This window comes from Patiria miniata, unplaced genomic scaffold, assembly GCF_015706575.1.
Source record: "Patiria miniata isolate m_02_andy unplaced genomic scaffold, ASM1570657v1 HiC_scaffold_14, whole genome shotgun sequence".
Lineage (NCBI taxonomy): Eukaryota > Metazoa > Echinodermata > Asteroidea > Valvatida > Asterinidae > Patiria > Patiria miniata.
This window is the reverse complement of record NW_024037052.1, coordinates 13,485,821-13,496,598: the sequence shown is the minus strand read 5'-3', so window position 1 is coordinate 13,496,598 and position 10,778 is coordinate 13,485,821. Positions and strand designations below refer to the sequence as shown.

The 10,778-nt window shown below is 40.5% G+C and overlaps 1 protein-coding gene across 1 annotated transcript; it reads left to right on the top strand.

The window, feature by feature from the left end:
• Positions 1-2,174: 2,174 nt before the first annotated feature.
• On the top strand, positions 2,175-3,978 carry LOC119722157 (galanin receptor 2b-like). Its single transcript, XM_038192205.1, has one exon. The coding sequence runs from the start codon at positions 2,510-2,512 to the stop codon at positions 3,539-3,541; it is 1,032 nt and encodes a 343-aa protein (XP_038048133.1). The 5' UTR covers positions 2,175-2,509; the 3' UTR covers positions 3,542-3,978.
• The last annotated feature ends 6,800 nt before the right edge of the window (positions 3,979-10,778 follow it).

Here is a 10,778-nt window from a genome sequence, read left to right as displayed (position 1 = left end):
CCATTCACGCCGGGCTCAAAAAGTACTATCTGCCCATGGGGAATGGGAAATACTATTCAACAGTTAGGATCATGACGCGGTATTTGCATGCAAATGCATGCTGGTGTGCGCGTTCAGCGTTGTGCGTAGCGCGTATTGTTCCAAAGAGCCAGCGCTACGGCGTTGAGTTTAAACATTTTCGTGAAGGGGTGGTTTGGAAGAGAGAAATACATTTTCCTCCAGTTTTGTATTGAAAAAAAGTTAAAATATATCAAATGACAAGGATCTATATGTCATTATATAAAACAAATATTGAGTGGCTTTAAATTGTGAAATGGGAGGAATATTATCGCTCGGTATAATCTGGACTTTCCCATTTCCAGATTTTACCTTGCGATAATATTCCTCCCATTCCACGCTGAGCCACTCAATATTTGTATACTATTATTACATGTACAATACAAAAATTACACAAACATTAATAGCTAAAAAAAACCCCAGTTCATCATCTTCAAGCAAAGTTGGAAATCCTCGTTGCTGATATTGTTCCTTATGTCTGCCGATTCTACCCATTCCCACAAGGTATTTATTTTGGCAAACCACTATCACAATTCAGACATGTGGCTGCAACCTCGTGCCCCGTGGGTACGATCTTGCAGCGCCTTGTTGTTTCCCATATGACTTGCGCGATTGTAACCCCTGGAATTGTGTAATTTAAATATACCGAAATACGGTAAATTATAATTAGGGCTGCAGTTTATCTGTTTTACGTGCCGACGCCATCTTTAAAATGTTAAAGTTGTGATTTTGAAGAATCAATCCTTTCAAACACAATGTTTGGACGTTGTGTTAATTAGCAAAGATTTGTATTTAATGTACGTACCCCTTTCGTGCCTTTACAACCACAAATACAAGGTTTTTTTAGCGAAAAACGCGGCTGACATAATCCATATCGTACAGGCATCGCGACTTTTGAATCATAATTTTTTTTCGTACGTGACGTTACGTGCAAAGCTAAGCACGCGATCGCGAGCGCATTATGGGAGCGCATTATGGGCGCGCCCGGCGTGCAATCTTCGAAATGCCCGCGCAATACGCTGTGAATAGCCATTCAGCGTCATCATCACAGCCAGGGGTTAGTGTAAGGAACGAGCACGCGCCCCTGGAGTCGAGGCTGATGTGGCTGAGAAGTCACCAAAAATGAGGAAAATTCATACCTACATGAGACTTTCTACAGTGTTTTAAAAATTTTAATGGCACCCATTTGAAATCAAAAACAGAGAAATGAGCAAGAAAAGTTTCATGCCTGATAACAACAAAACCACTCTGAAATTAGTCAAGCAAATTTGAATCCTCTCTAAGGATATTAGTTGATCCATTTGTGTTCAACCTATCCTCAAAATAATATGTTTTAAACAGGTCCCCATGGTAACTGAATGTGGAAAAACTTCACCTCTTAACAAAACTGGGGCGAAATACTCGAGAAACTTTGGACAAGGAAGAACAGAAACAAGTTAACTGCGGCACTGAAAGAAAGCAGGCAACACCCCATTCAAACAATTCCTGTTGCCGAAATAGATAGAGGCCATCTTTATACAACGTTGTTCTCAACATTCCCTTTGCCATTGCGGGAGATGGCAGAGACTGGAAATTTGGCCACATTGGACGAATTCAGGTTGGCATGGCAACAGGAGCAGGCAACAAAATGGAGGACATCTGAGATGAAATCAATTGCAAATATGACAGCGAAAAGGCTGCCGATACGATGTGTTATTTGTGTTGCCTACTTCTCCGATGGACACTGCGCAAATTTGCAGGCAGAAAAACGTATACGAGCCTCGATTGGACACAAGTACATGTATGCCAGAGAAAACAGTCATTGTCCTGCACAAAAAGCTCCCATGGTGGGCACAAATCTACAGTTCATGCACAGAGCCCATATACATGTACCAAATGCAATTTCCCAGAAGTTCGTGGGAAAGTTCCTATGTGAGTCAGCATTTATTTATATCACTGTCCAGTTTTTGTTTCATATCACCTTGACGGCAAAAGGAAGTATACACAATAAAAGGAAGTGCAAAAAAGGTGTACGTGAGTTCATAAGCGTATACGGTGTCCAGCAAAGCAACGACGGAGAATCAAATGTAAAGTGAGTACAAAATATAGATACTTAAATTTTCACTTCAGAACTAAAAGAGAAAAGAAAGAAATTTGCTAGTAACCGTGGTAACCAGCAATCTTCATTTTGCAACTACATGTAAGGCCGAGCAGATTCACCTAATTTGTGACAGTGTGTCTGACGGTCAAGAATATTTCAGAAAGTTAGTTGGACAGCTTTTGAATGGATGACCAGAACAGTATCCTGTTACATGTAACTTCCAATTAAAAAGACGCTGCAACAACAAACACTGTTTTTAAGTGAAGAACTTCAAAGTGTGAGCAATGTGTACTTCTTGACAAGTTATGCACTCACGGAGAATTTCTCAACAATTTGTCTAGCTTTGTTTTCTTCAGACGACAAGCTTCGATCATGAATGCTACAGTTGAAGTTGTTTTGACAAATCTCTCCCTGGGTGAGAAGATCACCTTTGGCATCATCGCAGCACTGGGCATTGTGGGTAACAGCCTGGTGGTTTACGTGCTGACGCACATGGTCAAGTCTCGCAAAGGTAACGTTAACATTCTGATCATCAACCAATCTTTGGTGGACCTGGCTACCTCCGTACTCCTGATTCTCTGCTTCCTGACCCCCGAGCCTCCGTTACCCTCCTCCCCTACCGCTGCCCGATTCCTCTGCTCCGTCTGGAACTCTAAGTATCTCTTCTGGGCAACCATCATCTCTTCCACGTTCAACCTCGTCTGTTTGACTCTAGAGCGCTACTTCGCCATCGTCTACCCCTTCAAGTATCGGAGCTGCACCCTGTTCACCTGGCCCAAGTCTCTCGTTCTTGCCATAGTCCCGGTACTGGTTGGTTACTCCTACCAAGCTTACTTCCCCGCTATGCACGTCGTGGAGGACGACAAATGTGTCGTGAATGAGTTTTCCAGCAGAGCAGCTCAAATCGTCTACGCTGTAATCATCCTCCTTGTGACCTACCTCTTGCCACTCGGCGTCATGACGTTTGCTTACATCAGGATCTACAAAGCCCTGAAGACCGAGTCGATCGGCAACATCACTGGCGAGAGTTGCCAGTCAACGAACGCCACGGGCAACCAGCGTCACAACCCCAACGACATCAACGAGAAGGCTCTACGCAACATTGTCAAGACCCTGATCCTTGTCTACGTGGTCTTTGGTCTCTGCTGGGCTCCCAACGAAGTCTTCTACTTCTATTTCAACGTGAGCGGCAATCAGCACATCAACGAAACCGTCTACAACATCACCATCTGTCTGGCCTTCTTCAACATGTGCGCTAATCCCTTTATCTACGCGTTCAAGTACCGACGGTTTAGGGAGGGGCTTCAGCGCGCTATGCCGCGTCTTGGACGACTGCTTTGTGTACCTGACACAAGCTTACTCCAAGAAGAAAATTCTCCTCAGTTATCAACATCCGTTGTGTAAGATAGTCTGATGGATTCAAAACTAAGGACGGTGTCAGGATACTATGTTGTGACCTGTTATTGCAAGACCAGGTTTAAGTCTGACTCATTAAGAAATGAGATATTTGTACTGTCATTGACTTCTGATGACGAACAGAGCACACTTTTTGAAAAGTCGAGTTAAAAAAAACTGGATGTTCTCAGAATTAACCACACAACTCACAAAGAGATATCATTCACAAGGTGTTACCGCAAACCTCTTATTCATTGTTCAGAGATATTTGTAGTAGTAGTAGTAGAATTCTGAAAAACAAGAGCATTCCAATGGTACATGGATAACACATACTGGGTTCAGTAAAACTATTTTTTTGAGAAAATTCATAAGGTTGTTTTGCAGTGTATATTCAGTAAACTCATAAGATGAGAAGAAAATAGTGTATATGAACACTAAACTCATAACTTTAGGGCCTATATGAGATGTAAAAAAAATATTCGAAAACAAAAAAACACCTGTTACCCATTTGCATTTGGCTTTGCCCAATTGTATGTCAGCAAAATTAACGTCAAGCTCAAAAGGTGGTGATAGGTCACATAATTATTATATATCAGCATTTTTTAACAAAATAAAAATCTACAAACCTTCTTTGCAAATCTTGTTTGTCCACTAACATGAGATACAAATGGACGCGGAATGCGCAAAATCTGAGACAAACGAAACTTAACGTACAAAATTTTTTACAGGGTTGTCTAAGGGGCGTGGCTATTAACTCGCAAATGGCGATAGGTCAATTCTCGGCACGGATGCACATGGACCACGTTGCACGAATAATACATTACATGTACTTCCACACACTCAAAACAGAAGAGAGATGGTCGTTAGAAGTCAAGGATCATTTGAATGTCAGCCGCAAACCATGGGCGTCGCCAGGATGGGGACGCTGCCTCCCCCCCCCCCCCCCCCCCAGCATAGCCACACAAAAAAAAAGAAGAAGACGAGACGCTAGTCATTTTGCTGTTAATTTAATTTACATTTGACAACATGGGCATCCACATGGGTGTCAATAGGGGTGGGTGGGCAAATGTCCCCCGCCACCCTCGAAAAAATGATATATTGAGAATATGCTAGAAAAATTTTGGAAATAATGTGCTTTGCCCCCCCCCCCCCCCCCCCTCTACAAAAAATCCTGGCGACGCACATGCCGCAGACATATGTTCCCTAGATTATAAATTCGCCTGCCCGAATATAATTTTGTGTCCAGATTTGACAAGTAGGGTGTAGAGAGAGTCCAGGCCGCTGTTAAGGACACAAGAACAACAGTAAACCAAGAGGTTACCCTTGTCAGTTACTTCATTAAACTGATTAATAAAAGAGAAATAATTTGTTTGTGTTCATGAGATAGTTAATACAGACTATTTTTGCATGGATCTCTGTATTTCTAATTGGGATACCATTTACACGTATTTAAGTATAGACACAGGCTGATTGGTTATGACACGTGGTTTGTGTAAGAAGGTGTATCCTGATAAAACAAATTCTTTGTACATCTGTAAATTGCAAAAACACACAAGTACGGTAGGCTATGTTAATCATTTACATATGTACATGTACATGCATGCATAAAACATTTGCATAGTAAAAGTGAAACAGACTGCTCACTTCATTGTGTGTACAATGTATACACACATGTACATACACAAAATGCGTACGTGACCAAATACACGTACTTGGACTTTGGACTCCCATGCATACCAATTTTGATTTCTCATCATAATGAGTGTCTCATTTTTGTTAATGATATGTGACAGACCACATGTACACAGTCTATTGCTGGTAAAATACTTGCAGCAAATATGCAGGTACCGGTAAAGTCAAGTCTGCAAAGAACAAGTCCCCTGAACAAAAAAACACCTGTTACCATTTGCATAAATTTGGCTTTGCCCAATTGTATGTCAGCAAAATTATCGTCAAGCTCAAAAGGTGGTGATAGGTCACATAATTATTATATATCAGCATTTTTTTAACAAAATGAATATCTACAAATCTTCTTTGCAAATCTTGTTTGTCCATGAGATACAAAAGGACGCGGAATGCGCAAAATCTGAGACAAACCGTACAAATTTTTTTACAGGGTTGTCTAAGGGGCGTGGCTATTAACTCGCAAAGAACAAGTTCCCTGAATTATGATAATCATTTTAAGTCACATTGTCAACACATTCATTATAATGTATATGTCTCATATTGTTTATGAATATTTCACGAAGTTACAAAAACCTCAATATCCTGCAAAAAGGTCATCCCGAGATAATCACATTTGGAGTTAATCCTTTTTTCCAAAACGCATTTTTGACTAGTTTGTAGTTTACAGATTTGGGAAATTTTGGCATTGTCAAGTAACGTATGCTTTGTTCTTTGCTAATTCAAAGTTGTTTGTTAGAAGTCTCTCTTAATTAAACAGTAATTCATTGATAAAGATATTTTGCACTTCGTGAAAACAGCAATACGCACAAGCCTTTATTATTTTTCCTACTTTGTACACACTCTTTGTCACTTCATGAAAACCAAAAACGTTGTGAGGAATTGTTACATTTACGCGTCATACGTCAGCGCAGCGCACGCTCATCTCTTCTTATCAACATCGTTCTGGGCGCGCGCCCACTCCCATCCTAACGCGTGTAGAGAAATGCATAATCCCTCTGGCCCTGCTAACGAGGTGACATTTTGTCACTTCGTGAAAACAGAAAAACACTGAGTTCAGGCTTTTTGTCAAATGTATGTTCACGATATTTACAAAGTAAACAATATTTGGTTTCGAAACTTGGTCAAATGGTTCTTTTTGTTAAAAGCAATAAAATGGCCAGCAAAACTTAACATTCAAAAATATATCGATTTTTCCAAGTTTTTGTCATTTCGTGAAAACACCGACGATATGTGACAGATCACACACATCCTCCTGCTGGTAAAATAATTTATGCACATAATACAGCTAACATGGAGTCAGCAATAACATAAATGTAGTCCTAATTATGATAACCACTGCACCAGCAGATAGCTCCCATGTGTTTGAAGCAGCTACACTTCACATGCATGAGGATACATTGCCTTGTTTAAAGGGCTTGTTACGAAAATGTAACATGAGTAACCGATTTTGTGCGTCTTATTTATCATACATAACACATTTTTCTGGATGTCATCTTTGGTGCTTAGTTAGGTCTAGGTCTACTCTATCTACCATGGGGATAACAGTTATTAAACCTTTTCAGTAAAGTAATTACAGCCCAAGGAAACTCAAAAGTACATCAAAAATGTAACGTGAGTAACCGTGGAATTGCCCATCAGGAAACTAACTGTAGTAGTAGGTCTGATTTCCACAAAGGAAATTGGGTTACCCAGCTGTCAAGGACGATACTACCATGTGTGACGAAAATAAAAGACACTTGATCAGACCATGTTTTGTGCACATTTTCACACAGTAAGATTTACCTTGATAAAGGGAACTTATATGGTAACAAATACCCTGTGAAATAATTCCACCTGAAATAGTATTGTCAGAAAACAAACATTGAAGGTGGTTTCAAAACCGGAATGTACCATTTTGAGCTTTAAAACATGTTTCTCAAGTAAATATAGTCAGACGGTTATTTAAAGTAGTGATAGCCGGAAAGATTGTTAAAAAGTAGATTGTGAAAGTCCACACTATACCATTAAATATTATGGTTATATGTAATAATCACGTGAATGAATTTCGGAATACAAAATTGTAGTCCTCAAAAGGTGAGCAATTGGATTTGAGCACATTCCATTTACATATATGTTTCAGTTCAAAAGTTGCACATGCGCTACTATCATCATGTGTGTACAACTAGCATGGAACCAGGTATCACAGTCAAGTGTCATTCCATGCAGCACCAGTATTGTGTTGACACTTTGGCTATAAAAAAATCTGATTGTTTTATTCACCGCTTGAAATACTAGGCCAGGCAAAGATTTGCTGTCATGTTCACGTGCAAACAGGTTTTTCGAAAAAAATCATCCCTAAAATGTAAGACAATACGTGGATTTTCTATTAAGCCCCAGTCACACATTCACGGTTGGAGCTACGAATATCCACGGTTTACCAAGAATCAATCGATCACGATGAACCGTCGAGGTTCGTTGAGAAATCAACTTGCACTACGGTTTCAGGACGGATAGCCACGACAGTCCTACGGTTTCTCTACGAGTACAGCACGGTTTGTCAAGAATATAGACAGATTGGTGAAGAATATCGACGGTATTACTAAGAATAAGGACTTTAAGCCACGGTTGTCTGCGATTGGGTCACGGATGACCAAGGTTCTCCTACGAATAAAGCATGATATTGGTATTACAACCTTAGCAGAACCCGAACACATCCGGGCATATCCGTAGGACATTCGTAGCGAATTCGTAGAGATTTCTACCACCAATGAGCTACGAATCTCCAAGAATATGCACGAATATAGCCACAAATAACACTACGAATAAGTACGGTTGTCCTACGGATGTCCCACGGTTGCACCACGGATTAATTTTCATGACTGTTCACCACGGAAGTTATGAACAGTTTCAAACTTCGTCGCCCCTTCATGAATGCCCAAGGAAGATAACGGATAACCACCTATGGTTTATTACGAAATTCAAACCGTGGAGATCCAAACCGTGAATGTGTGACCTGGGCTTAAGCCACACCTTGGAAAGATGGCTATCAAACGTTAAGAAATTGAAACTAAATTTTGGTGATCCCCTGACGAAAGTCCACCTTTTACTCCCTTGGCTTTTTGCAAGAGGAACCATCCCAAATCCTCTAAAATCCATCCTTGTTAAGGACATTATTTGCAAATTCTTTGAAACCCCCACCCCTGAAAAGTACTGCACTGACTTGACTCTACTCTGCATAATCCTGCACAATCCTTCAAATCCATTTGGTGGAATTTCGATGAAGGATAAAGGAGGTATGGGGTCAAGGTAATTTGGGTATCTCATTCAGGGCAATGGGGGGAGTGTGGCCTACTGGTTAGGGTCTGTGGCTCATGATCAGAGGGTCAGGGGTTTGAATCCAGCCGCTGGCCATATGCTGTGTCCTTGGGCAAGCTACTTCACCTCCACTTGCCTCTCTCCACCAAAGAGTACAAATGAGTAACGGCATTAGCTGGGGAGTAACCTGCAATGGACTAGCATCCCATCCAGGGGGAGTAGAAATATTCTCAGACCAGACATAAAAGCCAGCCTGATGGGCCACATTGGCTCATGACAGACTTTACTTTACTTACACATTTTGTAGGGCAATTCCCTGTTTACGGAGATTACATTAAGAGCCTCCTGACCAATTTGAAACAACAAAAGGAAATACTCGCAGTGAAAGCAAATTTTAGGTATTTTTGGTACAACTCTAGCTCAGGCCTTAATGAATAACATGACGTGGTTAATGTAGTGTATAGCTGAATTAATTAATGAGACACAAGCATTGTAAATGACCGTTACGGACATTACACATTCTGACATTTGGTGTGACTTTCCGTACACATTGATAAACCTCTGTAAAGTTTCTTGCAAGAATGTAATGAAATAACTCTTCTTTGGTTTTTTTTGCTTCACTCTATAAAAACATCAATGACATAATTTACAAAAAGCTACTTTGATGTTATGGAAACATTATGGACGCTACGTTTGATTGCATTACGGACATTATGAGGCCGAAATCAACTTCACAATTGTGAAAAATCATTGTAAACATACTGAATCGTGGTTTTCTAAGTTGTGTGTGTTATTATTATAAAACATGAACCTTTCTCTCTGCCTTAACAAAACACTCGCAATAACAAAGTTTGCATTTTGCATGTGAAAAAATGCCAAAATGACTACCTAAAATCCATAATTTTAGCCCCCAAACCAGGCTTTGTGACAAAATAATATATCTGACCACATCCTACTGGCACACCACTCAACTGAAAGGTTTTATTGCCTCATTGTATTTGGTACCACATTTGAGGTTGTGCTGATTGTAATTATTAAGATTTCAATTAATTGTCCACTTTTCAGGATGCTGTTAAAGGGAATGTACAACATTTGCTTTTGCTGCAATTTTCAAAAATAAATGGATTTGGAGGATTAGTATGTTATAGAAAATATTGTTACACTGACTTGTTTCACGTTTTGGGTTCGTAGATGCTGGAAAAACCATATTATTGTAGTCTGGTTCCCTGACCCCACTTAAGATAAAACGGACAAATGTATAGACTTTGGGGAATTGTAAGATCAGAAAATCAGTCTAGCAGGGTTTTAGTCTTCACATGTGTGTAATCAATTGCAAAGAAAATGCAGACGAACTAAATATAAAAAAGTAGGAGCACTTTTTGAAAAAGGCCAGTTTTCTCCAACACTGGGCGGCCGACCAGCGTTGGAAAAATACAGTTTTTCTTGAAAACGTCAGCACACCAGGAGCCACAACTTTACAGGATGCTTTAGACTGTCATTCCCTAACAATCCAGTAAGATATTTCGTGATTATTTGATCATTTCGTGTTTTGATGTTTGCAAATGTTGTATCTTCCCTTTAAGCAATATTCTGATCTGGAAAGGCCCAAAAATGCACACAGCCAGCTGTTTTTCAACTTAAATTGAAAGAAAGCTGAAATTCAGTCCCAGATATAAAAATCACGTGACCCAAAGCAGGAAATCACAACCAGTCAAATGTGACCCTGGCAGCACTCATACCGACTTGCTGGTTTTCTAATCAAGTATTGAGTCAAAAACACAAGCTGGAACATCGATGGTCTGAATCACATGGCACGCAATGATTCATCTTTAGAAATACCAGCAAGGAAAAATCGCTTCCTCTACAGCTGTGAAACCAAATATTGGTAAACTCTTTTCTTCGTCTGTGTATATGGGTATGTTCGTACATTCTTGTTCTGTAATGGACCGATCCAGTAAGTTCCGCCCAGTGCGCACGTGGGCAAATTAACACGTGCTCCTCTCCAATGCCACGCTGCATTTTCCTTCCGCGCGCATCATGCGGGCGTGCACGCATGTCGGACTTTAGTGCACGCACGTCGGACATAGATCACGGCTGTGATTGGTCAGAACACCATGGGGCGGTGCTTACTGGATCGGTCCATTGTGGGGACTTCACATGTGTTGTCCCATGGTATTATGGGGACCAAAGACGCTGTGGGGAAAGAAGAAAGTCCACATAACTGGGTCCTAATTACCCTAACAATAAAAACATATAACGCGGTAAC

What these genes read in the sequence shown, in the direction of transcription:
- LOC119722157 (XM_038192205.1), top strand. Translation starts at nt 2,510, where the DNA reads ATGAATGCTACAGTTGAAGTTGTTTTGACAAATCTCTCCCTGGGTGAG.